The sequence below is a fragment of the Lepus europaeus genome, chromosome 2, assembly GCF_033115175.1.
Source record: "Lepus europaeus isolate LE1 chromosome 2, mLepTim1.pri, whole genome shotgun sequence".
NCBI lineage: Eukaryota > Metazoa > Chordata > Mammalia > Lagomorpha > Leporidae > Lepus > Lepus europaeus.
In genome coordinates this window covers 2,321,647-2,349,630 of record NC_084828.1, presented here as the reverse complement: position 1 = coordinate 2,349,630, position 27,984 = coordinate 2,321,647, and the positions used below count along the sequence as shown (strand labels likewise).

At 67.2% G+C, this 27,984-nt stretch overlaps 2 protein-coding genes across 3 annotated transcripts in view; both read left to right on the top strand.

Annotated features, from left to right (window-relative positions):
* TRAPPC10 (trafficking protein particle complex subunit 10) overlaps positions 1 to 8,518 on the top strand; it is an 80,348-nt gene extending 71,830 nt beyond the window's left edge. The window contains exons 20-23 of one of the 2 annotated variants that reach the window (XM_062204524.1): positions 122 to 292; positions 4,471 to 4,648; positions 6,799 to 6,993; positions 7,155 to 8,518. In XM_062204524.1, coding sequence (XP_062060508.1) covers positions 122 to 292; positions 4,471 to 4,648; positions 6,799 to 6,993; positions 7,155 to 7,435 — 825 coding nt within the window. In that variant the 3' untranslated portion in view covers positions 7,436 to 8,518. Of the gene's footprint in view, positions 1 to 121; positions 293 to 4,470; positions 4,649 to 6,798; positions 6,994 to 7,150 lie in introns of both variants that reach the window. The other variant, XM_062204525.1, reaches the window with a different exon arrangement.
* Positions 8,519 to 13,274: 4,756 nt separating this feature from the next.
* On the top strand, positions 13,275 to 27,771 carry PWP2 (PWP2 small subunit processome component). Its single transcript, XM_062204526.1, has 21 exons — positions 13,275 to 13,363; positions 14,242 to 14,354; positions 15,423 to 15,517; positions 15,682 to 15,781; positions 15,967 to 16,110; positions 16,577 to 16,712; positions 16,862 to 17,103; positions 18,888 to 19,031; positions 20,092 to 20,162; positions 20,547 to 20,683; positions 20,818 to 20,966; positions 21,054 to 21,201; positions 21,304 to 21,454; positions 22,097 to 22,277; positions 23,296 to 23,443; positions 24,146 to 24,251; positions 24,750 to 24,815; positions 25,318 to 25,536; positions 25,641 to 25,791; positions 26,271 to 26,345; positions 27,467 to 27,771. Exons 1-21 carry the CDS (start codon positions 13,346 to 13,348, stop codon positions 27,612 to 27,614), a joined length of 2,742 nt encoding a protein of 913 aa, XP_062060510.1. The 5' UTR covers positions 13,275 to 13,345; the 3' UTR covers positions 27,615 to 27,771.
* The last annotated feature ends 213 nt before the right edge of the window (positions 27,772 to 27,984 follow it).

Here is a 27,984-nt window from a genome sequence, read left to right as displayed (position 1 = left end):
CTCTCCCCTGGGGGCTGTTGTCCTCGGTGTTGCCAATGCCAGCCCCTCCCTGCCCCCCATGTGCGCTGCCTCCCTCCGGTGCCGTCCGCAGCGTTGCCAATGCCAGCCCCTCTCTCCGCAGCGCATCTACAGCAAGCAGTCGGTGTTCTTTGTCTGGGAGCTGAAGTGGGTGCAGGAGCCCCCCCCCTCTCTGCACTGCCGGTTCTCCGTTGGGTTTTCCCCGGCTTCTGAAGAACGGCTGTCTGTCTCCTTAAAGCCGTACACGTACGAATTTCAAGTGGACAATTTTTTTGTACGTAACGTATCACTGGGGGTGGGGGTGGGGGAGAAATGAAAGGCGCGTCCTGTGCTTGCTGCTCCGAGAACGTGGCCGGACCGGCTCCGGCCCCTAGGAGCTCTCCTGCCCCGCATTGAGGCCATCCACTGGGGACGTGCCCCCGGGCCCTCCCTCCCGGCCTGCTGCTCCCTGCGCCTGGCTCTCTGAGGCATGTCTGCCCCTTAAGGGAGCTCCAGCCAGCTGTGGGAACTCGGCACTGATGTGCGGAGGTGTTCGTGCCACAGTGCACCTTCTTGTAAGAAGCTGTTCTGTGTATCTCAGTGCAGAGAGAGGGAGAGCCAGCGAGCGAGTGCAACAGCTGGAGCCACGCCAGGCTGAGCCAGGAGCCCAGAGCTCCATCCGGGTCCCCCACAGGCCGGCAGGGACCCGAGCGCTGGGCCGTCTTCCGCTGCGGGGTGGGAACTGGGGCGCTGGGACGGGACCAGCACTTGTTGGGGTGCTGGTGTCAGACGCAGTGGCCTCGCTGCGCCACAGTGCCCGTGGCCGCCGTTGCGTCTCCTGACAGAGGCCAGTGGAAGTGCGGGCTGAGGGCCGCGCTGTGCTGGGGAGGCTGCGGCCTGGACTGAGGCTGCGCTGGGCACAAGTCCGGACGCCAGTGTCCACTGCTCTGGTGTTGCCTTTTCTCCTCCCCACTGCTGAACGGCGTCGGATGTTTTATTTGGGGTGCTTGTGCTTATGATTGTTATTAGCGTGTTTTTCTCTTCCACTTTCCAACCAAAACGGACTAATTGTTTTGACCCTTGTGTGTGTGTGTAAGATTTATTTATTTATTTGAAGGCAGAGTGACGGGGTGGAGGAGAGAGAAAGATCTTCCAACCACTGGTTGACTTCCCACAGGCCTACAACAGCCGGTGCTGGGCCAGGCCCAGGCCAGCAACTCCGTCCGGGTCTCCTCTGTCAGTGGCAGGGGCGCGAGCACTTAGGCCACCTGCTGCCTTCCCAGGCGCGTTAGCTGGGAGCTGGGTCCACGGGTCCGACGCGGGTGCCAGCATTGCAGGCGGCAGCGGCAGCAGCCACGCACACAGGGGCCCCTCGACCCCATGAACTCCTAATTGTTAGCCTTGGAGAAGTAAACGTGGTCACGAACACGCGTGACAGACGCGTGGCCTGTGACATGTGGAGAGCGGTGGGCAGCCAGCCGTCCGTGTCTCAACTGGACACAGTGAACCTGGCTGCCCGCTGCCCATCGTCAGCTCGGGAGCAGATTCCGTTGCTACTTCTCTTTTTTCCTTTCTCTTCAAACTGGGAGTATAAAGAGCTTCCCGTAGCACTGGCCTGTTAGAATGGAGGCCAGAGAAAAGTATTGAGTGGACCTCTCTTTTCAGAGGTGGTGTTCTGGGACCCGCGTTGGTCGCTCACTCAGAGTGGTGGCATGCTTAGTGGTTTCTCGCTGGCCACGGCTACCACCCAGGGCCACGGCTGTCTAAGGCGTCTCTGTGGTGGGCTGGGTTCGCAGCACTGTGTGACTGTTCCCGCAGTCTGACTGAAACCTTACCCCGTACACAATCGCTCGCCCGTTCTTCGCTGTGGTCAGCCCCAGGCCCCCCGACGCACCAGCAGACCCGGCTCTGGATTCCTGTGACGTCAGCGCAGTGGCGCAGGCTCACTCCCGCTCTGTGTAGCGTGCGCCAGGCCCCTGCTGTGCACCCACGTATCAGTGGCTGCAATCTGGGTGCTCTCTGATGCTGCTCTGAGGACCTAGGTCCTGGCTTTCACGTGGCCCTGTGTACTCAGGTCTCGGGGCAGAAACCGGGGTCACGTGGCCCTGTGTACCTGGCTCTCAGGGCAGAATCCAGGGTCACGTGGCTCTGTGTTCTCGGGTCTCCGGGCAGAATCTGGGGTCCTGTGGCCCTGTGTACCCGCTCTCAGGACAGAATCCGGGGTCACGTGGCCCTGTGTACCCGCTCTCAGGGCAGAATCTGGGGTCTGTGGCCCTGTGTACCCGCTCTCAGGACAGATTCCAGGGTCACGTGGCCCTGTGTACCCGCTCTCAGGGCAGAATCCGGGGTCACGTGGCCCTGTGTACCCACTCTCAGGGCAGAATCCGGGGTCACGTGGCCCTGTGTACCCGCTCTCAGGGCAGAATCCGGGGTCCTGTGGCCCTGTGTACCCGCTCTCAGGACAGAATCCGGGGTCACGTGGCCCTGTGTACCCGCTCTCAGGGCAGAATCCGGGGTCCTGTGGCCCTGTGTACCCGCTCTCAGGACAGAATCCGGGGTCACGTGGCCCTGTGTACCCGCTCTCAGGGCAGAATCCGGGGTCACGTGGCCCTGTGTACCCGCTCTCAGGACAGAATCCGGGGTCACGTGGCCCTGTGTACCCGCTCTCAGGGCAGAATCCGGGGTCACGTGGCCCTGTGTACTCAGGTCTCCGGGCAGAATCTGGGGTCACGTGGCCCTGTGTACCCGCTCTCAGGACAGAATCCGGGGTCACGTGGCCCTGTGTACCCGCTCTCAGGGCAGAATCCGGGGTCACGTGGCCCTGTGTACCCGCTCTCAGGGCAGAATCCGGGGTCACGTGGCCCTGTGTACTCAGGTCTCCGGGCAGAATCTGGGGTCACGTGGCGGCGCTGGGCTTCACGTCCTGAGAAGCTGCTGGCACATTTTCAGAGAGGCCGCACGTGCCTGGTTCTGCCTCATGTTCCTGTTGTCCCCTGCGGCCAGGAGCCCCCTGTGCGGGAGCCTATGTGTCGTCTTTGGAGAAATGGGTATTTATGGAGCGCTCATTTGTGTTTCTGCCATTGAGTTGTGCGCTCTGTGTGTCTCGCCCACCCCCTCATTACCGGGCACGCCCTCCCCGTCCGGAGAGTGGCCTCACCCACGCCCTCCCCATCCGGAGAGTGGCCGTGGCCTTCTCACTTCCTCGCTGCTGCCCTTGAAGCGCAGAGGTGTCCGTGTTGCTGAACTCGGACGCGTCGCTGGACTTTGGAGTCCAGGTCTCGGAAATCGCGTGTGACTCCGCCGGGGAGACCCCCTCCTGTGCTTGCGCCTGCGCGTTCACAGTCTCGCTCCTTCACTGATGTCTGTGACTGCTTCGCTCTGGGATCTGAGTGCGGTGCGTGGTCAGGTCCCACAGTTGCTCTCCACGTGCCTCCTCCGTGGCCACAGCGCTGTTTGCTGAAGGGACTGTCCCTCCCCCTCCGATGGCCTTGGCACCCTCGCAGGACGTCCTGGGTCCTGCACTGGCCCGGAATATCTGAGCTCGCTTCTGAAGACCCTGCAGCTGTCTCTGGCCAGCTCCACGCCCCGCCGCTCTGGCTCCCCTGTTCCCACTCTTCCCTGCCGGGCTCGTAGCATCCCTGTTCTTCCCCACGCGGGGCCCCTTGGTCTGACAGCCACTGTGCCTGCCCCACATGGCTGCACGTGTCGGCCCGCCTTGGCCCTGTGGTCACAGCCCCTGTGGAGGTTGGTGGGCGTTTGCCGCAGCTCTGCGGGGGTTGATTGGGCATCCGAGGCCTGCCTGGAGCCTGAGTGGCGCTGGGAGAATGCCGTGGCCTGCGTCCATTGGGCTGAGCACAGACGCCTTTTCATCCTCAGGGCCCCCTTTGCCATCTTACGATTCCGACAGAACCATCTCCTGAACCGAGTCGTGCTGCGGCTTGTGGGCGCCAGGGTACCCAGTGGGAGAATGCGTAGCTCCAGAAGTGAGACGCCGGCATGCGGGGGTGGGCAGGGGCGTCGTGGGCCGTGAGGGAGCCTCACCCGTGCCAGCTCTGCAGAGGCTGCAGGAGGACTTGGTGGAGGGCGTGGGAGTGGGCGTGGCTGAAACCAGGGATCTGTGTTAAGGTCACTACTTGTAACAGCATTGTGCTTTGGCAAGAAAATGTCTGTTTTTGAGTGGTACGTGCTGAAGTGCGTGGGTGAGGCAGCCGCTCCAGGAGTTCGCTCCAGAATATTCCTCCCATACAGAAATGTGGCTTGGTGGGAGTGCTGGAGGGGGCAGCAGTCGGTTCTCTCTGAATCTGGGGGTGGGTGTGGGCGGTCACACGAGGTCCTTTCTGCTTGGGCGTGGGAGTAGCCCGGATGTTCGAGGTGAGGTGCGGGGGCCTGCAGTGGGGCTCCCCACCAGGACGGCTGGGCCGGCCCACGCGCCCTCCGGAGGTCATGATTGAACTTCTCTCTCCCTGCCACCAGACGCTGTACACCGTGAGAGCTGAGATAGCGCCCCCGGCGGGGATGGAGCACTGTCGCACGGGCGCCCTGTGCTGCCTGGAGGTGTCCATCACGCGGCTCTCGGGCCTCCTGGAGGTGGATAAGGACGAGGCGCTGACCGAGTCCAACGAGTACTTTTCCACAAAGCTCATGTATGAAGGTGGGTCTTCTGCCGCGGCCCAGCCCCTGTCCACCCAGAGGAGGGCTCCCTGTCAGGGGAGGTGCCCCAGGACTGCAGGCGTCCGCTGAGACCCGGCCCAAGCCCCTGTGTGTGGCTCTGTCCTCGGGTGCATCCTTGGAGGGGACCGTCTGGCAAGGCCAGGTCCGGCGGCCTCACGGGACAGCGCCTGCTCCTGCTGGATCCTGCCAGCCCTCCGCTGCCTCGGCCCAGCAGGTCAGAGCTCATGGTGCCCGCACCCTCTGTGCCCTGAAAACAAAGCATGCATTCATTCACCCTAGAACAGCCACGGTTAACCCGTTCCGTGCTGCTGTTCATGAACACACAGAACGATGCTATGCCGTGTCCAGCTAACCGGCAGCAGACTCCCCCTGCCCGGCGCCCGTGCTGGCTCAGGAGCCCCAGCCCCCCGCACGTGTCGCGAAGGGGCGGCCTTCTCTGCGTGTGCAGCTTTGTGCCTCGTCCTCCGAGCAGTGGCTCCGGGTGCAGCCCGAGACCACGAGAGCGGCAGTTCCTGCTCCTGTGCCGTCGACGCCTTGTTCTGTTGCCCGCGCGCCGCTGTGCACTGCCGCACGCTGTGGCTTGGAAGTGTGGCTGTCCGAGTCGTGCAGGGCGTCCGGGTGTTGACAGCACGGAAGGGGGACACTTGTGCGCTCGCCAGGTGGGCTCTGTCCAGCTCACAGCGGCCAACGCGAGTTTGCCAAATCACTCACTTTGGCTCAGAGTCTGCAGGAGTAGCATTGGCAGCACGCACTGCTGGCCGTGCCTCTGACATGACGGGCTCACAGCACGCACCTTTGAGAAAGCGCCCGCCTGAGAGCCGAGACCGAGGCCCTGGGCCCTGAAGGCGGGGCCGGTGCAGCTCACAGCGCAGACCAGCGCGTGTGCTTCTCCTCGCTGCAGGCCTGGCCCAGTGGGCGGGCGGGGCGGGCCGCCACCCTGCACTGCCTTGGCAGTTGGTCACAGGAGGCTGTGGGCTGTGTGACTTCCTGTGACGGAGATGGGGGAGGTGGCAGCAGTGGGGCATCCTCCGTGTGGGCCTGGACGTGTGGTCAGGTGAGACAAAGCCATACCTGCAGCAAGGCTGTGGTCCTGTGCCGTGGCCGTGCCAGTTCCCTGCTGTCACGGGGGCCCCTGGGGAGCCGGTGACGGGAACATGTGGCCTTGCTCTGCTGCTTCTGTGCTTTCCCTTTTTTTAAAGTTTATTTATTTGAGAGGCAGAGTTAGAGACAGAGGAGGAGAGAGCGAGAGCTCTTCCTTCTGCTGGTTCACTCCCCAAACGGCCGGAGCTGTGCTGATCCAAGGCCAGGAGCCAGGAGCTTCTTCCAGGTCTCCCATGTGGGTGCAGGGGCCCAAGGACTTGGGCCATCCTCCAGTGCCTTCCCAGGCCACAGCAGAGAGCTGGACAGGAAGTAGAGCAGCTGGGACTTGAACCGGCGCCCATATGGCGTGCCAGTGCTGCAGGTGGAGGCTACACGTAGTGCACCATAGTGCCGGCTCGTCCATGAACCTTCCATGTGAGTAGTGAGCACTCAAGGGCTAGGCATAGTGAGGGACCCCCTGTCGGCTTCATGACGGTGTCCTTGGGTCCCCAGCGTGCAGGTGCTCAGAGCCCAACTCTTGAGTGCTGACGCCCCGGGCCCTGCCCCTCCTCTGTGACCTGGGCTGCTGCTCCGTGTCCCTGTGACCAGACACCGTGACCTCCTGGCCGTGCTGTCCACGTCTTGAGGACAGGATCCTGTTCTGCTCGCTTGGCCGTCTCTGGGGCAGGTTGCTCTGGAGTAGATGAGGGTTGTGGTGCCCGCGTCTGCCGGCATGCGTGGTGCTGAGGGCCTAGGGTGTGTCTCCTCTTGCCATCCTTGGCAGGCAGCCTGAGCCGTGTGCTCACCACCCCACCCGACCACCACCCCGTTCTAACTGTAGCCTTCTGCGCTGTCTGGCGTGATCCGGTCTGAACTGGAACTCATGGTGTGTCGAGCTGCTTGTGTGCGGTATCTTTAGTTATGAGACTCCAATCTCTTCTCTCTGGCTTGTGGAGGGTGGCTGGCTCAGTGCCTTCTCCCGCGTGGAGCGCGGCTGGCACTGTGCTTCCTTTGGCGCGTGCCGACCGGTGGCTCTCCCCTGTGTTTCAGTCGTCGACAACAGCAGCAACTGGGCGGTGTGTGGGAAGAGCTGCGGCGTCATCTCCATGCCAGTGGCCGCGCAGGCCACTCACAGAGTGCACATGGAGGTGATGCCCCTCTTCGCCGGCTACCTGCCGCTGCCCGACGTGCGGCTGTTCAAGTACCTCCCCCATCACTCCGCACACTCCTCGCAGCTGGACGCCGGTAAGGGGCCGTGCAGGCCGGGTCGCGGTTCGCACATGCCCAGTGCCTCTGTCGCGGGTGCGAGGCAGCCGTGCTGCAGGCTGGGACCGCGTCCAGCGAGGCTCTGCGCGTGCAGGCCAGCTCCGCGTGGCTTGCCCTGACTTGCTGTGTTTTGCAGACAGCTGGATCGAGAACGACACCCTGTCCGTGGACAAGCACGTGGACGAGCAGCTGGACAGCAGCAGCGTCCAGAGGAGAGGCAGCGCGCACTCGGCCGCCGGCAGCGAGCACAGGGGCTTGCCTATGCCCCGGCTCCAGGCGCTTCCCGCCGGCCAGGTCTTCAACGCCAGCATGGGCACCCAGGTCCTGGTGGTCCCCAGCCAGGACGACCACGTGCTGGAAGTCAGTGTCACATGACCGCACCTCGGGGAGCAGTGCGGGACTGACTGCGAGTGCACTTTAAGGGATCGTGGCTGGACGGCTCCCGCTGGGACTTGGCGTGGAGACACTGCGGGTGGTCGGCGTGGTCCCATTCTTGTTTCCGTGTTTGTGATCCGAGGGCCCTGGGCTGGCGACCCACTACAGCGCTTGCTCAGAGCCTGGCTCCCTCCTCCTCACCTGTCCGTCTCTCCATGAGGACCCTCCCCTGTGCTGGCTGTGTCTGGACATCCGTCTGTCTCAGCGGACCTTGCGGTCTCCTTGGTGACCCGTGGCTGCCTCCTGGTCAGGCTGCTGCCCAGTTCCTGGACCAAGGTGGATTCGTCCATCTCTCAGAGGGTGGAAAGCGGCCTTTCCCTGTATCATCTCATTGTGCCCCTTCCGGGGCGCGGGGTGGGGTGGGGGTGGGGAGGGGACAGAAGCCCTCTGTGCCTTGGGATGGAGCCGGGCAGACCTGAGGCGCGGCTTGGAAGAGACCAGACCAGGGCGCGAGAACCACTTGGCGGTGAGAGTTAGGGAGAGATGCTTCCGGTACCCGTGTCCCCCATGATGTTGATTGGAGAGCATATGCACTTGGAATTAAATATATATTTATTTTAATGATCACACGTGTGGGGTTATTAATACTCTGTTTGCTTTTCTCTCACGTCAAGTCTTTGCTTGTAATCACCGCTGTGTGAGCCGTGTTTCTCCTGTACCGTGAGTCCCAGGACTGGAGCAGCTCCCTGGGGTCCGGCGGCTGTGCAGGGGCGAGGAGCAGCCTCGGCCGCTCAGTCCCGGGCTCACAGCGCACCTGGCTGAATGTGACTGTATACACGGGCGATGGGTTATTTTTAAAAGTACGGACGACTGTAATGTGTAAGTTGCACCAAAAATCAAGGCCAGTCGGCGCACGTGTGCACAGGCATGAGCGCTGCGGCCTGTGAGCCACGGTGCGTGCAGCCTCTGCCAGCGCTCCAGAGCGCGTGTTCTTGTTCAGACGTGTAGAACTCTTCCTCCGTGCGAAGCCGGCTTGGAACTGAACTGGACAGGACCTGCGGAGGGGACTGGGAGGGCGGGGCCGAGGAGCTCTGCTCAATAAAAGAGGTGTGACCCCCCCATGTCTCTTCATTTGTGGAAATTGGAGAAATGTGTAAAGAAAATGAGTATTAAAGTGTTTAATTAAGCTTTTCAGAAATTGATCTAATGTGGGCAAATTAGAACTTGACGATTGCTCAGGTTTTACTGTGAAAACTGACCATCGCCCTACAGAGGGACATCTGCACTTCCTGACTCTGACGAAGCCTGGTGCAGCTCAGAGCCAAGCACCGGGCCCTGGCGTCCTCTCACCGTGGCCCCTGGGTCCTCTCCACCCGGGTTCTGCAAGTGGCCCCTGGGTCCTCTCCATCGGGGTCTGCACGTGGCCCCTGGGTCCTCTCCATCGGGGTCTGCACGTGGCCCCTGGGTCCTCTCCATCCAGGTGTGCACGTGGCCCCTGGGTCCTCTCCATCGGGGTCTGCACCTGGCCCCTGGGTCCTCTCCATCTGGTTCTGCACCTGGCCCCTGGGTCCTCTCCATCGGAGTCTGCACATGGCCCCTGGGTCCTCTCCATCGGGGTCTGCACGTGGCCCCTGGGTCCTCTCCATCCGGGTGTGCACGTGGCCCCTGGGTCCTCTCCATCGGGGTCTGCACGTGGCCCCTGGGTCCTCTCCATCTGGTTCTGCACGTGGCCCCTGGGTCCTCTCCATCGGGGTCTGCACGTGGCCCCTGGGTCCTCTCCATCCAGGTGTGCACGTGGCCCCTGGGTCCTCTCCATCGGGGTCTGCACGTGGCCCCCTGGGTCCTCTCCATCCGGGTGTGCACGTGGCCCCTGGGTCCTCTCCATCGGGGTCTGCACGTGGCCCCTGGGTCCTCTCCATCGGGGTCTGCACGTGGCCCCTGGGTCCTCTCCATCGGGGTCTGCACCTGGCCCCTGGGTCCTCTCCATCGGGGTCTGCACGTGGCCCCTGGGTCCTCTCCATCCAGGTGTGCACGTGGCCCCTGGGTCCTCTCCATCCGGGTTCTGCACGTGGCCCCTGAGTCCTCTCCATCGGGGTCTGCACGTGGCCCCTGGGTCCTATCCATCCGGGTTCTGCACGTGGCCCCTGAGTCCTCTCCATCGGGGTCTGCACGTGGCCCCTGGGTCCTCTCCATGGGGGTCTGCACGTGGCCCCTGGGTCCTCTCCATCGGGGTCTGCACGTGGCCCCTGGGTCCTCTCCATCCGGGTTCTGCACGTGGCCCCTGGGTCCTCTCCATCCGGGTTCTGCACGTGGCCCCTGGGTCCTCTCCACCCGGGTTCTGCACGTGGCCCCTGGGTCCTCTCCATCGGGGTCTGCACGTGGCCCCTGGGTCCTCTCCATGGGGGTCTGCACGTGGCCCCTGGGTCCTCTCCATCCGGTTCTGCACGTGGCCCCTGGGTCCTCTCCATCGGGGTCTGCACGTGGCCCCTGGGTCCTCTCCATCTGGTTCTGCACGTGGCCCCTGGGTCCTCTCCATCCGGGTTCTGCACGTGGCCCCTGGGTCCTCTCCACCTGGGTTCTGCACGTGGCCCCTGGGTCCTCTCCATCGGGGTCTGCACGTGGCCCCTGGGTCCTCTCCATCTGGTTCTGCACGTGGCCCCTGGGTCCTCTCCATCGGGGTCTGCACGTGGCCCCTGGGTCCTCTCCATCGGGGTCTGCACGTGGCCCCTGGGTCCTCTCCATCCGGGTTCTGCACGTGGCCCCTGGGTCCTCTCCATCCGGGTTCTGCACGTGGCCCCTGGGTCCTCTCCACCCGGGTTCTGCACGTGGCCCCTGGGTCCTCTCCATCGGGGTCTGCACGTGGCCCCTGGGTCCTCTCCATCGGGGTCTGCACGTGGCCCCTGGGTCCTCTCCATCCGGGTTCTGCACGTGGCCCCTGGGTCCTCTCCACCCGGGTTCTGCACGTGGCCCCTGGGTCCTCTCCATCGGGGTCTGCACGTGGCCCCTGGGTCCTCTCCATCGGGGTCTGCACGTGGCCCCTGGGTCCTCTCCATCGGGGTCTGCACGTGGCCCCTGGGTCCTCTCCATCGGGGTCTGCACGTGGCTCCTGGGTCCTCTCCATCTGGTTCTGCACGTGGCCCCTGGGTCCTCTCCATCGGGGTCTGCACGTGGCCCCTGGGTCCTCTCCATCGGGGTCTGCACGTGGCCCCTGGGTCCTCTCCATCCAGGTGTGCACGTGGCCCCTGGGTCCTCTCCATCGGGGTCTGCACGTGGCCCCTGGGTCCTCTCCACCCGGGTTCTGCACGTGGCCCCTGGGTCCTCTCCATGGGGGTCTGCACGTGGCCCCTGAGTCCTCTCCATCGGGGTCTGCACGTGGCCCCTGGGTCCTCTCCATCCGGGTTCTGCACGTGGCCCCTGGGTCCTCTCCACCCGGGTCCTGCACGTGGCCCCTGGGTCCTCTCCACCCGGGTTCTGCACGTGGCCCCTGGGTCCTCTCCATCGGGATCTGCACGTGGCCCCTGGGTCCTCTCCATCCGGGTTCTGCACGTGGCCCCTGGGTCCTCTCCACCTGGGTTCTGCACGTGGCCCCTGGGTCCTCTCCATCGGGGTCTGCACGTGGCCCCTGGGTCCTCTCCATCTGGTTCTGCACGTGGCCCCTGGGTCCTCTCCATCGGGGTCTGCACGTGGCCCCTGGGTCCTCTCCATCGGGGTCTGCACGTGGCCCCTGGGTCCTCTCCATCCGGGTTCTGCACGTGGCCCCTGGGTCCTCTCCATCCGGGTTCTGCACGTGGCCCCTGGGTCCTCTCCACCCGGGTTCTGCACGTGGCCCCTGGGTCCTCTCCATCGGGGTCTGCACGTGGCCCCTGGGTCCTCTCCATCGGGGTCTGCACGTGGCCCCTGGGTCCTCTCCATCCGGGTTCTGCACGTGGCCCCTGGGTCCTCTCCACCCGGGTTCTGCACGTGGCCCCTGGGTCCTCTCCATCGGGGTCTGCACGTGGCCCCTGGGTCCTCTCCATCGGGGTCTGCACGTGGCCCCTGGGTCCTCTCCATCGGGGTCTGCACGTGGCCCCTGGGTCCTCTCCATCGGGGTCTGCACGTGGCTCCTGGGTCCTCTCCATCTGGTTCTGCACGTGGCCCCTGGGTCCTCTCCATCGGGGTCTGCACGTGGCCCCTGGGTCCTCTCCATCGGGGTCTGCACGTGGCCCCTGGGTCCTCTCCATCGGGGTCTGCACGTGGCCCCTGGGTCCTCTCCATCGGGGTCTGCACGTGGCCCCTGGGTCCTCTCCATCGGGGTCTGCACGTGGCCCCTGGGTCCTCTCCATCGGGGTCTGCACGTGGCCCCTGGGTCCTCTCCACCCGGGTTCTGCACGTGGCCCCTGGGTCCTCTCCATGGGGGTCTGCACGTGGCCCCTGGGTCCTCTCCATCGGGGTCTGCACATGGCCCCTGGGTCCTCTCCATCGGGGTCTGCACGTGGCCCCTGGGTCCTCTCCATCGGGGTCTGCACGTGGCCCCTGGGTCCTCTCCATCGGGGTCTGCACGTGGCCCCTGGGTCCTCTCCATCGGGGTCTGCACGTGGCCCCTGGGTCCTCTCCATCGGGTTCTGTTCCCAGGAGGAAAATGTCCAATGGCTGCTGCGTTCAGAGGAAGAAGACAGAAACCTAAAGTACTTGTGGCCGAGGAAACAGAGCCACAGGTGGTTCCTGTTGATCACCCAAATTAAGTCCCAGGAGCTTCTGTCCCCTCGGCGTCCAGAACTTCAAGCCCTTGTTCTCCTTTTTATTTCACGTTTCTCCTCAGTCAGTGAAAGGCGGTCCCTGGGTCTGGGCTGTGTTTCACATGAAGCGAGGTTTACGTGTTTGCGCCGAGCTGGGTTTGCTGATGGACTTGGGAAGCCAGGACTGGACGCGGGTCAGACGCTAAGGACGCGCCATGTGGACTGCCATGTGGACGCACTGGCCCGTGGGGAGGGAGCTGCTAGCCTTCTGAGTTTGGTGGGCTCCCCTGTGGCTGGAGGAACTGCACCTCCCACGCCGGCGGACCGCCCCCGGGTGGGTGGAGCGCAGTGAGCGCACACAGGGCTTCCGGCCGGGTCTCTGCGGTGTGCAGAGCTGTTAAGCCCTACACGTTTGCGTATCAAGTGAAAAGCCAGGGTAATTTTACTGAGGCGGGGTTGGGTTGATCTGTTGACGCGCTCGCTTTCGGCTGTCAGTGTTCTCGGAGATGCCCGGCCGGCTGCCGGGTGGCCACGGTAGCACCCGCAGGTCCCTGCGCTCGCCGGGCTGTGACCCGGGGCAGCTGTCCGGTGCGCGGCGGCTGTAACCCGGCCCCGGGCCCGCCTCCCCAGGTTCTCAGCCCGAGGACCCACGGGGGCTAGCACGGGTGTCGGGGCCCCTGCCGCCGGCCGGGGCGGATTCAGCCTCCTACGGGTCTCGTTCTCCTTGGGCCCCTTCCTTATCCTCCCTGGCAATGCGGCCCCGCAGCTTCAGACCGCCCCGGGAGCACCTGCGGGTCCGGCTCGGGACTGCGGGCGGGGCCGGGGCCGGGGTACAGGCACGGCCCCGCCTCGGTGGGTGGGGCCTGGGCGTGGCTCCGGCAAAGGCCTTGTCTCGGCGGGCGGGGCGGAGCCTGGGGCGGGGCTCCGGCAAGGCCTCGCCTCGGTGGGTGGGGCGGAGCCTGGGGCGGGGCTCCGGCAAGGCCCCGTCTCGGTGGGTGGGGCCTGGGCAAAGGCCAAGCCTCGGTGGGTGGGTTGAACCTGGGGCGGGGCTCCGGCAAGGCCCCGCCTCGGAGGGTGGGGCGGAGCCTGGGGCGGGGCGGGTCCGCTTCCCCGGCCGCTGGGAGCGCAGTGGCTGCCGGCCGCGGGTGCCCGCCCCGGAAGTGCGCGCCGCGGGAGCCGGGCCCGGTCTGGTCCCGGAAGTCGGGCGGCGCGGCTTCGCGGCACGCGTGTGAGGCGCGGCGATGAAGTTCTCGTACCGGGTGAGCGAGGCTGCTGCGGCCCTGCCTCCCCGCGGGCCCAGCGGGACGGCCCGGGGCACGGCGGCTCCCGGGAGCCGCGGTCTGAGGGGAGGAAGCGCCCCTGCGGCGCCGGCTCCTCACCCCCGGGGAGGGCGCGTGGCCGGGGCCGGGGAGGGCGCGGGGCCGGGGACGGGGGCGGTGGTCGCTTCGGGGCCGCGGGCCTCCGCCTTTCCGGCCTCGGGATCGGCTGCGGGTCGCGTGGCGCTGCGAGCGCGCAGGCCGGGAGCCGCTTCCCCGCGGGCCGCGGGTCCCGGGAGCGCCCTGCTGGGTGCGTGGTCGGGCAGTGAGGACGAGGATGGCTGTGACGCTGTCTGGGTGCGGGGTGGGCGCGGCGCGGTGCTCCCCGAGCTGGGTGCGGGGTGGGCGCGGCGCGGTGCTCCCCGAGCTGGGTGCGGGGTGGGCGCGGCGCGGTGCTCCCCGAGCTGGGTGCGGGGTGGGCGCGGCGCGGTGTTCCCCGAGCTGGGTGCGGGGTGGGCGCGGTGCGGTGTTCCCCGAGCTGGGTGCGGGGTGGGCGCGCGGTGTTCCCCGAGCTGGGTCCGGGGTGGGCGCCATGCGGTGTTCCCGAGCTGGGTGCGGGGTGGGCGCGGTGCGGTGTTCCCCGAGCTGGGTCCGGGGTGGGCGCCATGCGGTGTTCCCGAGCTGGGTGCGGGGTGGGCGCCGTGCGGTGTTCCCGAGCTGGGTGCGGGGTGGGCGCGGGGCGGTGTTCCCCGAGCTGGGTGCGGGGTGGGTGCGGTGCTCCGCACGGCTGCCTGGGTGTGGGGGCGCCGGGCTCACCCCGTCTTCCGTGCGCAGGTGGCCCGCGTGCCTCACCTACACCTTCAAATTTATTTTCTTCTCAGTTTTCAAACTTGCTGGGCACAGTTTACCGGCGTGGAAACCTGAACTTCACGCGGGATGGCAATTCGGTCCTCAGCCCTGTGGGGAACAGGGTCACCGTGTTTGACCTTAAGAAGTAAGCGCGGTCAGGCGGCGGTGGGGGCTCGGCCGGCGGTCCCGGACCTGTGTGTGCTGGGGGTCCCGGACCTGTGTGTGCCGGCGGTCCCGGACCTGTGTGTGCCGGCGGTCCCGGACCTGTGTGTGCCGGCGGTCCCGGACCTGTGTGTGCGGGGGGTCCCGGACCTGTGTGTGCCGGCGGTCCCGGACCTGTGTGTGCCGGGGGTCCCGGACCTGTGTGTGCCGGCGGTCCCGGACCTGTGTGTGCCGGCGGTCCCGGACCTGTGTGTGCCGGCGGTCCCGGACCTGTGTGTGCTGGGGTCCCGGACCTGTGTGCGCCGGCGGACCAGGACCTGTGTGTGCCGGGGGTCCCGGACCTGTGTGTGCCGGCGGTCCCGGACCTGTGTGTGCCGGGGGTCCCGGACCTGTGTGTGCCGGCGGTCCCGGACCTGTGTGTGCCGGGGGTCCCGGACCTGTGTGTGCCGGCGGTCCCGGACCTGTGTGTGCCGGCGGTCCTGGACCTGTGTGTGCCGGCGGTCCCGGACCTGTGTGTGCTGGGGGTCCCGGACCTGTGTGCGCCGGCGGACCAGGACCTGTGTGTGCCGGGGGTCCCGGACCTGTGTGTGCCGGCGGTCCCGGACCTGTGTGTGCCGGGGGTCCCGGACCTGTGTGTGCTGGGGTCCCGGACCTGTGTGTGCTGGGGTCCCGGACCTGTGTGTGCTGGGTGCCGGGGCCCTGGCCGCCGGCTCTTGCTGCCATGACCCTTTCGTTCGGTAAGGGAGCGAGGGGCTTTCCAAAGTTAGGACCCCGCGTCCGCCAGGGGCGTTTGGGAAGTGATGGTCAGATCTCAGAGCTGTCTAGAGAGTGTCTTCCACCTGTGTGACAGCCTCGCACGCGCTGTCACCGGGCAGCCCCTCTGTGGGACACCCGTGCGGTGCTCCTGGGGTAACGTGCGGTGCTCCTGGGGTAGCGAGGTCTCGCCAGGCTTCCTGCAGAGGGCGTGGTGTGGAGAGCCGGCTGCGGGCCGGGCCGGGCTCCTTGTCTGATGCGGGGAGACCCACGACGCTGTGTGGCTTTTGTTTCTCAGCAACAAGTCTGAAACGCTGCCCCTGGCCACTCGGTACAACGTCAAGTGCGTGGGGCTGTCCCCGGACGGCCGCCTTGCCATCATCGTCGACGAAGGTATGGGTGCAGGGGGAGAGAGGACTGTAGAGGCCAGAGCCAAACCCAGGCCCCGGGGGTGCGCTCCGCCGCGTGCCCCTGTCTGCCCGCGCAGGGGTGAGGAGGGGCCTGCGTGGCGGGTGGGGTCTGGGGTGGCCACAGGCCGTCTCCTCTGCCTCCTGCAGGGGGCGACGCGCTGCTGGTCAGCCTGGTCTGCAGGTCCGTGCTGCACCGCTTCCACTTCAAGGGCTCCGTGCACAGCGTCTGCTTCTCCCCCGACGGCAGGTAAGGGACTCTGGTCAGAGGCCACCTACTCGGGCGTGGGGTCAGCGTCCAGCGCTGGTGACCTGGGAGCAGAAAGCCGGGCGTCGTCCTGCGGGGGACGGGCGACGCCAGAGCCCCGGGTGGAGGGCGTGGGGGCTGTCGTCTGGGGGTGGCCCCCAGGGTGACTGTCCCCGATTCCCATGCAGGAAGTTTGTCGTCACAAAGGGCAACATAGCTCAGATGTACCACGCCCCCGGGAGGAAGCGAGAGTTCAACGCGTTCGTCCTGGACAAGACCTACTTCGGGCCCTATGACGAGACCACGTGCATCGACTGGACTGACGACTCCAAGTGAGGCCGGGAGGCGCTGGCCCCCTGCCCAGAGGTTCTGCTTAGTCTGAGCGCGGCCCGCAGCGTTGGGCCGCTGGGTCCTGGCTGGGCCTGCTCTGCCCTGGAAACCAGAGCACACGCTCTGGGCTCAGTGAGGAGGGACTGGCGGGGGTGTCCCCGCCGTGGTCAGCACGAGAGCCCCTGAGTGTGGCGTGCCCCTCCCCCATGACTGGCCCTGTTCTGGCTGTTTCTCAGCCCTACTGCGTCCGTCACGTGGGGCTGTGTGCGGGGATGGGCATCGGAGGCGGGCAGTGGTGTGTGGCCAGGTGCCAGGCCCCCAGGGCCCTGGCTGCACGCCCCAGGCTGCATCTGGGGGCCACGGGGAGGAGCCGGGCCCCGGTCCTGGTGCCGCAGAAGGGAGACGGCTGTTCTGGGCTGGCCGCACCCTCGCTCGCCACGCAGGGTGACGCCATCCCCTGTGCTCCAGGTGCTTCGTGGTTGGGAGCAGAGACATGTCCACCTGGGTGTTCGGAGCCGAGCGCTGGGACAACCTCATCTACTACGCCCTCGGGGGACACAAGGACGCCATCGTGGCCTGCTTCTTCGAGTCCAACAGCCTGGATGTACGTCTGTGCTGAGAGCCCTTCCCCGGGCTGGCTGCGCTGCCGCTGGGCTCTCTGGGGGTAACGGTGGCCCTGGCTGCCTCTGGGAGGGGCCTTGGTGGGATGGAGCGGACGGAGGACCCAGACCCCCACCGGTGCTCCCCTTGCAGCTGTACTCGCTCAGCCAGGACGGCGCGCTGTGCGTGTGGCACTGTGACACCCCACCCGAGGGCCTGCGGCTGAAGGCCCCTGCGGGCTGGAAGGCAGAGCTGCTGCAGCGGGAGGCAGAGGCAGCCGAGGAGGAGGAGGGGGACGAGGGGGACGAGGGGGCGCGGGAGACCACCGTCCGCGGGAAAGCCGCGCCGCCGGAGGAGGAGCGGAAAGGAAAAGTGAAGTACTCGCGGCTGGCCAAGTAGGTCCGGGAGGCGGGGTCTCGTGTGGCGGGCCTGGGGGGTCTCCTGCCTCGGGGGACCTGGGTGTGGCGTCCCCAGCGGACTGAGAACAGACTTGGGTCTCGGCCCAGAACCTTGGCTGCTGGGATGTTGAGACCCTGCCCTGCGCCCTGAGGTCCCCGTCCCTGTGTGGGGGGATGGGGGCCGGGAGATGCCAGCAGCCCTCATGGCTTGGCCAGCGTGAGTGCTGGTTGGTGTGGGTTTGTGGCCTGGCCGGCCTGAGTGCTGGTTGGTGTGGGTTTGTGGCCTGGCCGGCGTGAGTGCTGGTTGGTGTGGGTTTGTGGCCTGGCCGGCCTGAGTGCTGGTTGGTGTGGGTTTGTGGCCTGGCCGGCGTGAGTGCTGGTTGGTGTGGGTTTGTGGCCTGGCCGGCGTGAGTGCTGGTTGGTGTGGGTTTGTGGCCTGGCCGGCGTGAGTGCTGGTTGGTGTGGGTTTGTGGCCTGGCCAGCGTGAGTGCTGGTTGGTGTGGGTTTGTGGCCTGGCCGGCCTGAGTGCTGGTTGGTGTGGGTTTGTGGCCTGGCCGGCGTGAGTGCTGGTTGGTGTGGGTTTGTGGCCTGGCCGGCCTGAGTGCTGGTTGGTGTGGGTTTGTGGCCTGGCCGGCGTGAGTGCTGGTTGGTGTGGGTTTGTGGCCTGGCCGGCGTGAGTGCTGGTTGGTGTGGGTTTGTGGCCTGGCCAGCCTGAGTGCTGGTTGGTGTGGGTGGGATCGTCAGCCTCTTGGGGAACACTGAGGACCCAGGGGAGGGGCTGAGTGGACCTGCTGGGGTGTGGGCTGCTGTGGCCCCCCGCCCTGGCTCTCAGGGCCATCGTGCTGAGCGGGGAGTCGCCCGTGCTTCCTCTGGCCCTGCTCGCCTGGGTGGGCTGAATCCCACTCCCCAGGCTCCGCAGCTGCCTACAGCAGGCACGTTCCAAGCTGGGCTCAGCCGAGCAGCTGTCCCAGAGTGGGCTGTGGGTGGCTGTGCCTGTCATGGTCTGTCCCAGCCTGGACTCCCGCAGGCAGCAGGGACTGGGTGCCCGTGGTCTGCTGGGCCCTTCCAGCGGCTGGGGACAGGTCATCTGCCCTTTGTGGCTTCCTCCCATCGGGGGAAAGGGACGCGGGTGACAGGCGGCAGTGGGCGTCACCGGCAGTTCTGTCCTGGAGGGTTCTGAGCTTCGGATGAGAGCCTTGCTGGGGAGTGGGGGGGTGGGGGGAGTGGGATCCTTCTTGGGCTGTGGGTGCGGGGCTCTGCAGAGGGGAGGAGTAGCCAGCAGTCTGAGCTCCTGTGGGGAGCCCTGGGAAGCAGCTGGTCCCATCTGGATGAGGTCAGGTTCCGGGAGGGGCTGCCGGCTGAGCTGGAACTGTGGGGAGAGTGGCCCGCCGGCCTTGGTGAGAGGTTTGTCTCCAGTCGGTCACTTGTCCGAGGGGCACAGGGGCAGGAGGGGGCAGGGCGCCACTTTGCTGTGAAGGAGACGTGGGAGGGAGGGTGGGGGTGGAGGTGCTGCTGGGGTCACATCCGTGTGAGTGGGTTCGGTGGGGGAGAGGCAGGAAGGCCCCGGGGGGCCCTCCCAAGGGCAGGCCCTGCTCTCCCCTCCCCTGCTGCCTGTTTTGCCTCTGGCTCAGGGTCAGCCAGTGGGGGGAGACCCTCTCACAGGCTCCCTGGGTCTGGAGTTTGGGGGTGGAGCAGAGTGCGCAGGTGGCCGTGGGCCTGAGCCGGAGGGGAGAGACTGGCCTGGCTCCGTGGCTCTTCCCACCATGCCACCTCCCTGCTAGGTACTTCTTCAATAAAGAGGGCGATTTTAACAACCTGACAGCTGCGGCGTATCACAAGAAGATCCACCTCTTGGTCACTGGCTTTGCTTCTGGAATCTTCCATCTTCATGAGCTCCCGGAGTTCAACCTCATCCACTCCCTGAGGTGAGTCTTTGCTCACTGGGTGTCTGGGGCGCCGAGGCCTCCGTGCTGGGTGGGCAGAGGCTGAGCCATGCCTGCCTCCTGCAGTGAGGGCTCTGGGGCCGACGACGCCCTGGCCCTGCGCCCCGGTGCTGGCTGCCGTGGCCGCCCTGCCCAGGAGCCGGGGTTGGGGTCGGGGTTGTGGTTTCTGTGTCCCTGCTGTCCTGAGAGCTGGGACCCCTAGTCCCTGGTCACGGCCATCTGCGTCTTCTCTGACACCACGTGGAAGCTGATAAGAGGCTCACTGCGCGCAGCGCTCCGCGGGGAGGGTGCCCTATGCCGTGAGCCCGGCCCGGCTGGACGCTCCGTCTGCTCACGGCCTGAGAGGCTCACTGCGCGCAGCGCTCCGCGGGGAGGGTGCCCTGTGCCGTGAGCCCAGCCCAGCTGGACGCTCCGTCTGCTCATGGCTCCAGAGGCACACTGCGCACAGCGCTCCGCGGGGAGGGTGCCCTGTGCCGTGAGCCCAGCCTGGCTGGATGCTGTCTGCTCACGGCCCGAGAGGCGCACTGCGCACAGCGCTCCGCGGGGAGGGTGCCCTGTGCCGTGAGCCCGGCCCGGCTGGATGCTCCGTCTGCTCACGGCCCGAGAGGTGCACTGTGCGCAGTGCTCCGCGGGGAGGGTGCTCTGTGCTGTGAGCCCGGCCCAGCTGGATGCTCCGTCTGCTCACGGCCCGAGAGGCGCACTGAGGCTCCGCGGGGAGGGTGCCCTGTGCCGTGAGCCCGGCCCGGCTGGATGCTGTCTGCTCACAGCCTGAGAGGCGCACTGCGCGCAGCGCTCCGCGGGGAGGGTGTCCTGTGCCGTGAGCCCGGCCCGGCTGGACGCTCCGTCTGCTCACGGCCTGAGAGGCTCACTGCGCGCAGCGTTCCGCGGGGAGGGTGCCCTGTGCCGTGAGCCCGGCCCGGCTGGATGCTCCGTCTGCTCATGGCCCGAGAGGCGCACTGAGGCTCCGCGGGGAGGGTGCCCTGTGCCCTGAGCCCGGCCCGGCTGGACGCTCCGTCTGCTCACGGCCGTGCTCTCTGCCCAGCATCTCAGATCAGAGGATCGCCTCGGTGGCCATCAACAGCACTGGGGACTGGATTGCCTTTGGCTGCTCAGGTGCGTCCCGGGTTGTAGAGACGGAGCATCCTTGGGAAAGTGTGTGGGGGCACCGCAGACCCTCGGCGCCAGGGTGGGTGGGCAGCCAGCGGCTGTGCCCAGGGAACATCAGAGACACTTCCACAACAGTCGCGACCGAGTCCTGAGTCCATGTGGGTTTCCTGCTGGAGTTGTTGTCGGGGCGTTCTCGAAGGAGCCCTGGCCCTGGCCTCTGGGGGGCGGAGTCTCCACCCTGAGCCCGCTCAGCAGTGCTGGGGTCACGTGGAGACCCTGTGCGAGGGACTCTGTTCCTTCCGCCTCTCCCCACTTGTCCCCTCAGGCCTGTGCCAGGTGGGAAGGGTGCCGGGTTGCTGAGCGGGTGTGCCCAGCCCTCCTGTGCCACAGGCCTGGGCCAGCTGCTGGTGTGGGAGTGGCAGAGCGAGTCCTACGTGCTGAAGCAGCAGGGCCACTTCAACAGCATGGTGTCCCTGGCCTACTCCCCCGATGGCCAGTACATCGTCACCGGCGGGGACGACGGCAAGGTGGGCTCCTGGGAGCACCTGGGAGACGGAGGGGGTCGGTGGCAGAGTGGCCTGCAGCCAGGGTGGCCCTGGGCATGGGGCGGGTGGGGGGCTGGCCTGCCCGCCCCTCACCGCTCCCTCTCCCTCCCACCCAGGTCAAGGTGTGGAACACCCTCAGTGGCTTCTGCTTTGTCACTTTCACGGAGCACTCGAGTGGAGTCACAGGCGTGACCTTCACTGCCACCGGCTACGTCATCGTGACCTCGTCCATGGACGGCACCGTACGTGCCTTTGACCTGCACAGGTGACTGCTGTCCCCGCGGGGCTGGGGGCTCCAGAGCGCTGCGTGTCCCCCGCCCCAATGACCTGCGTCCGCTCCCTTCCCCGACAGGTACCGCAACTTCCGCACGTTCACGTCTCCGCGCCCCACGCAGTTCTCCTGTGTGGCTGTGGACTCGAGTGGGGAGATCGTCTGTGCGGGGGCCCAGGACTCCTTCGAGATCTTCGTGTGGTCCATGCAGACGGGCAGGCTCCTGGACGTAAGGGCTGGCTCTTCAGGGGCCGGGGGAGGCTGTTTCCAGGAGGGCTCTGGCCTGGCCGCCGGTCGCTCCCCCTCACCTCTGCTCCCCACACTGCTGCAGGTTTTGTCTGGCCATGAGGGGCCCATCAGTGGCCTGTGTTTTAACCCAATGAAGTCCATCCTGGCCAGCGCCTCCTGGGACAAGACGGTGCGCCTGTGGGACATGTATGACAGCTGGAGGACCAAGGAGACGCTGGCGCTGACCTCTGATGGTGAGTGCAGACAGCCGTCGTCCTGCCCTGGCCTTGTCTGGCACACAGACGCCCCCTGCCTCTGTGCTTGTTGGTCCTGAACCCGAGGGCCGGGAAAGAAGGAACATGGCCTCCCTGGGGGCACTCTGGGGCACGAGGCGGCCAGGCTGGGCTTGGCTGGGCAAGGCCAGGCCGGGCTAGGCTGGACCAGGCTAGGCCAGGCCGGGCCGGGCCGGGCTAGGCCGGGCCGGGCTGGGCCGCCTCCTGTCCAGGTCAGGGCCAGCAGCTGAGCCTTCTGGATTGGCTGCAGGGTGATGCTGGCTCACAGCTGTGGGCCCAGGGATGGCAGAGCTGAACGACCCTGCGTCCCCACGCACAGTCTGCCAGCCTGGGTGCCGTGGGTCCCCTGCTCCTGCCGTGCCTGCCGCAGCCAGGCGGGGCACTCACTCAGTCCAGCGTCTGCAGGGCTTGGCGTTCCCCTCAGATAGCCCTTGCTGTCACCTGGGGGACTTGCCCTGTCACCACCCTGTTGCCCGTGTGTGCCGCAGCCTGGGCCACGCTGTGCGGAGTCGTACCCGACTGGACTGCAGCCCCTCCTGCCTGCAGGGGCAGCCGGTGTCCTGGGGCAGGGGCCCAGGCCTGAGCCCCCGTGTCTGTTACCAGCTCTGGCTGTGACTTTCCGCCCTGATGGTGCGGAGCTGGCTGTGGCCACGCTGAACGCGCAGATCACCTTCTGGGACCCTGAGAATGCCGTGCAGACGGGCTCCATCGAGGGCAGGCACGACCTCAAGACGGGCAGGAAGGAGCTGGACAAGATCACAGCCAAGCACTCGGCCAAGGGCAAGTGAGTGCCCCCACCCCACTTGGCCTGCCAAGGCCTGCGGGTTCTGAGCCCTGTCTCCACGCGCTGCCCCAGGGCCCGAGCTCTCCCAGCAGCCTTGCTGACGGCACCGCCTTGGCCGTGAGCCTGGCAGCCACAGCTGTCTCTTGACGTCCGAGAGGCAGGAGTCCGCTTCTCCATCACGATGCTGTGTCCCAGTGCTCAGTTGCTTCACGGACATGGAGCCGCCATTCCCTCATCATGGGGAGTTGTGTGGCGCCTGAGCCGGGCCTGAGCCCAGGTACATGCGCTGGGCAATACCAGGGGGTTCAGCAGCGCTGGGCCGTTTCTGGGGAAGCCCTGAGCCCAGCCGCAGCCCCCGTTTCCAGTTCCCCGTGGGGCTCTGTGTCCGAACTGAGTGAGAGCCAGCGTGCATGGTGGCCGCAGCCTCCTCACCCACACTGGGCTGGGGTTTGGAGTTGTTTGGTTTTTCCCCGGGTGATATAGCACGCTGGACGTGCTCAGTGCGTGTCTATGTCCTCTGGGGAGAGGCGTCCCCTCCGCCCCTCCCGTCCGAGTCGCGTCTTCCTGTGTGCAGGCAGCGGCCCAGGCCATGAGCCGTCCTCACGTGTTCGGTGGGGGTCTTTGATCTGCACAAGTTTAACTTGTGGTGCTGGCCAGTTTGTCTTTGGTTCCCCCTCGTTGTTTGGGCGTCTGCCTGGTCTGAGGCCAGTGTCCTGAGTTTGGAGCCCACTGTGTGGCGAGGGCCTGGTTCCTGGTTTCCACAGAGCTTAGTGGTCTCTGCAGGGAGAGGCTCTGGGTGGGGGGAGGCGGCCGGCAGCTCCCTCCCTAGCCTCCTCCGTGCCCGATGCAGCGCTGCCCCCGTGGCTGCAGAGACCACGGCGCGGAGGCTGGGTGTTTGAAGGGTCTCCAGAGGGCAGGGAGCCTGGGGGCGCCCTGGTGAGGCGGCGTCTGCCTTCCAGGGGCCGGGGTGGGGTCCCCTCCAAGGAGCCCGTGCTGAGCCCCTGTCTCCCCACCCCAGGGCCTTCACCACGCTGTGCTACTCTGCCGACGGCCAGAGCATCCTGGCGGGGGGCATGTCCAAGTTCGTGTGCATCTACCACGTGCGAGAGCAGATTCTCAGGAAGAAGTTTGAGATCTCCAGCAACCTCTCCCTGGACGCCATGGAGGTGAGCCCGGGCGGCCCGCTCACCAGCGCCAGGTCTGGGGGCCTGCCGGAAATGCAGGAGCTGAGGCTCAGGGCGCCATGGAGGTGAGCCCAGGCGGCCCGCTCGCCATGGAGGTGAGCCCAGGCGGCCCACTCGCCATGGAGGTGAGCCTGGGCCACCTGCTCGCCAGCGCCAGGTCAGGGGCCCTGCGGGAAATGCTGGAGCCGAGGCTGCAGGGCGCCATGGAGGTGAGCCCGGGCGGCCACTCGCCATGGAGGTGAGCCCGGGTGGCCGCTCGCCAGCGCCAGGTCCGGGGCCTTGCCGGAAATGCAGGAGCCGAGGCTGTAGGCGGCTCTGATGCTGGGCTGGGGTGCAGGGCGCATGCTTACGCCCTGCCAGGGGCAGTGTGACCACAGGGGCTGCTGGTGGGCCCTGCGCTGGCACAGCGTCCTGCACACGCGTGGGCTGAGCTCCCGGCCAGTGCCATCACCACTCTTGCAGACCCCCGCTCGGGCTCCCAGGGTTCACAGGCTCCGCCTCCGCAGGCGAGGCGTTCTGCTGCTCGGGTTTCTGGGGCCAGCATCCTTGGCGATGTGCCAGCTTGCTGGTGCTGCATGGCCGGGACAGGCCTGGAGGGGACGAGAGCGAGCCTGTGTCTGGACACAGGGCTGGGCTCATCCGGGGTCAGGGACACGACTGGGCAGTCATGACTTCTGCTCTCAGGAATTTCTGAACCGGAGGAAGATGACAGAGTTTGGCAACCTGGCACTGATCGATCAGGATGCCGGCGAGGACGGCGTGGCCGTGCCGCTGCCAGGCGTGAAGAAAGGTGAGCAGAGGCCCCGCCCGCCTTGCCCAGGTGGCGGGACTGCACGGGTGCTGCGCTGGGGGCTGGGGTGCTGCTGCCCCTCCCTCTGCTCCCGCAGCCAGTGTGTGTGTGTGGGGGGGGGAGTCTGCGGTGCGGGCTCGGGGCTCAGGGCTGAGACGCCCCCGAGAGGCTCCGAGGGCGTGTGTATCTCCACGGAAGTGTGGGAAGCCGGGTGTCGGGGGTGCGGGGACTCCACCAGCCACACTCGGGAGCGCCTCTCTCTCTGCTGGCGTTGGGCACTGTGCCGGGCGGGGGCCTTGTCCCGGAGCCGGCGGGTAGTCTGCTGGCTGTGTGCCCTCGGGATGGGGGAGCCCTGCGCAGGGCCCAGCCGCTCTGTGTGGACAGGCAGGACGGGCCCGACATGGGTGATGGCCCCGTGGCTGGCAGGGCGGGCCAGCAGGCTGGGCTGGGGGTGGTGGGCGACCTGGGCTGCCTGGTCCTCCGCTCGCTCTTCCGTAGGGGACATGAGCTCTCGGCACTTCAAGCCTGAGATCAGGGTGACTTCGCTGCGCTTCTCTCCTACTGGTGAGCCCCCGGCTCGGGTGTCTGGGGCCTCTCCTCCCAGGGACAGGGGTGGTCCCGGAGTGGGCTGCAGGCCAGCGTGTGGTGCTGTGAGCCCTGGTGGGCAGCTTCCCGAGCCCCCCCGGCACCGCACAGCTGAGAGGGGCGCCCTGAGCAGAGGCTCTCCCGCTGCAGCAGGAGACAGGGGTGGGAGTGTGGTTGCCACCATGGTGCTGCGTGAGCTGGCACGCCTGCAGACCGCAGCTGGGGGCAGACCCAGCTGGCCGCCTGCTCCTGCCACTCAGGATGGCCTGGGTACGGCCACGGTCACCGGCCTCTGTCGTCTGTGGCTGCAACAGGCCATGGGGCTTTCGACGCCACGAAGCCCTCCCTTCATGGAAGTGCCGTGTGCGGCGCGGCTCTGGGAGAGTCCGCCAGCAGGCTCCGTGCCTCGGGCCCCTCTTGTATTGTGGCATTGTGGGCCATGGGGACTCAGAGCGCCAGGATTCAGTGCCTGACCCCGCAGGGCGCTGCTGGGCGGCCACCACCACCGAGGGGCTCCTCCTCTACTCCCTGGACTCCCAGATGCTCTTTGACCCCTTTGAGCTGGACACGAGCGTCACCCCCAAGCGGATCCGCGAGGCCCTGCGCCGGCGAGAGTTCACCCAAGCCATCCTCATGGCCTTCCGGCTCAACGAGCAGACGCTGGTGCAGGAGGCCCTGGAGGCGGTGCCCTGGGATGAGAGTGAGCCCGCGGGCGGGCGGGCGGGTGGGCGGAGCGGCCACTGCTCACGGCGTGGGCCCGGGTGAGCACGTGGGCCCGGGTGAGCACGGCCCCTCCTGTTGCAGTTGAGGTCGTCAGCGCCTCCCTCCCTGAGCTCTACGTGGAGAAGGTGCTGCGGTTCCTGGCGGCGTCCTTTGAAGCGTCCCGCCACCTCGAGTTCTACCTCACGTGGGCGCAGAGGCTGCTCCTGCTGCACGGGCACAAGCTGAAGTCCAGGTAGCACGTCTGGCCCAGCCCGCGCCCACACCCGGCCCCCGGGGAAGCCCGCTGCCCGCGCCTCCCCGCCTCCCCAGGGCCGGGGCGCTGCTGCCCGCGCCCGGTCCCCGGAAGCCCGCTGCCCGCGCCTCCCCGCCTCCCCAGGGCCGGGGCGCTGCTGCCCGCGCCCGGTCCCCGGAAGCCCGCTGCCCGCGCCTCCCCGCCTCCCCAGGGCCGGGGCGCTGCTGCCCGCGCCCGGTCCCCGGAAGCCCGCTGCCCGCGCCTCCCCGCCTCCCCAGGGCCGGGGCGCTGCTGCCCGCGCCCGGTCCCCGGAAGCCCGCTGCCCGCGCCTCCCCGCCTCCCCAGGGCCGGGGCGCTGCTGCCCGCGCCCGGTCCCCGGAAGCCCGCTGCCCGCGCCTCCCCGCCTCCCCAGGGCCGGGGCGCTGCTGCACGCGCCCGGTCCCCGGAAGCCCACTGCCCGCGCCTCCCCGCCTCCCCAGGGCCGGGGCGTTGCTGCCCGCCGTGCAGTTCCTGCAGAGGAGCATCCAGCGCCACCTGGACGACCTCTCCAGGCTGTGAGTCCGGGGCTCGGCCCTGCGTCCCCCAGGGTGTCAGAGTGCTTGTTCTCCCCTGTGCATGACGGGGGGGGGGGGGGGGGGAGGGGAGGGCAGAGACCCCCGCACAGCCGTGACCTGTGCCTGGTGGGGAGGGCAGAGAGAGCCCCCCCAGCCGTCACCTGTGCGTGACGGGGTGGGGGGAGGGGCACAGACGCCCCCCCAGCCGTCACCTGTGCGTGACTGGGTGGGGGGAGGGCAGAGACCCCCCCCAGCCGTCACCTGTGCGTGACGGGTGGGGGGAGGGGCAGAGATGCCCCAGGTGTCACCTGTGCCTGACCGGGGGTGGGGGAGGGGCACAGACACCTCACAGGTGGGATCTGAGGGACTTGACCGTATCTGAGGCTGAGGCCGAGTTCACGGGCCAGTGGCAGCTGCCGGAGCTGGAGGTGGCCTCAGCCTCTCGGGTCGGGGCCGTGTGGCTGCGCTGAGCGGTTTGCACAGCTGGAGGTGGGGATGGAGACAGCCTGGAGAGGCACCTGGGGCGGAGCCTGGCCAGTGCAGGTGCTCCCAGCCTCGTGCTTCGTGGCGGTTCTGCACTTCTTTCCCAGCACTCCAAGGCCCTACAGGCCAGCAGAGCCGGGCTGAGTGCCCACCAGGCGTCCCACGTGTCACGCCTTCAGGGCCCCTGGGCCCTGTCTCCCCCAGTGCAGGAAGCCGGGTGCCTCGCCTGAGGTGCCCAGGGCTCTGGAGGAGAGGCACACCGTCCCGCGGGTCGCTCCTTGGGCCGCCTTGTCTGGCCGTGTGTTGGTGCTGGAGCTGTGGCTCTCCTGGGTGCTGACCGAGGGCACGCACAGCCACGTGGCCTGACCTGGGCTGGGGCCTTCACAGCAGGGGCAGGGGTAGGAACCCAGCCTCGCGGGAGGGGCGAGGAGGAAGCTGGTGGGGACATTCTTGTCCCATTGTCCGTGCTGGTCAGGGGCAGGGAGGGCTGGGGTCCACGATGGGGTGGGAGGTGGTTTATCACCTGTGCTGACCTGATGTCCTGTGCTGTTGCCTGTTCTGACCTCGCCCGGTGTGCCTCCGCCAACTGACCCCGTGTGCTGTCGCCTGTGCCCTGCTGACCGGACCTGTGCCGTCAGCTGTGACTGGAACCGCTACAACATTCAGTACACTCTGGCAGTCTCCAAGCAGCGGGGCCTGAAACACAGCCTGGAAGAAGCAGCTTCCGAGGGGGAGGGGGAGGGGGAGGAGGAGCTGCACCTGCTGGGGGCTGGGCTGGGGCTGTAGAGGGCCTTGGACAGGCGGCCCCACGGGGAGCACCCTGGGAGGGGCCGCTGGCTCGCCTCTCTGGACTCGGGTTTTTTTTATCTGTGGAGTTATTTATATTTTTAACAAAGTGTCAATGAACTCTGGGTTCTAGGGTTCTTCAGAGGGTACAGAGCGGAGTGAGAGCACTTCCGGCCAGGGTGGCACCCTCCCTCCCAGGCCGGCTTCTGCTGGCGCTCCCGGCCCAGGGTTGGGGGTGGGTGGTGCGCCCTCCCCGTGGGCCAGGGTGGGGGTGATGCTGCGGGCAGGGGGAGCCCCTGGCGCTCAGGGAGGAAGAGCCCGGGCCTGGAGTCGCTGCGGTGCCCTGTGGGTTGCTTCTGCGTGAGCCTAC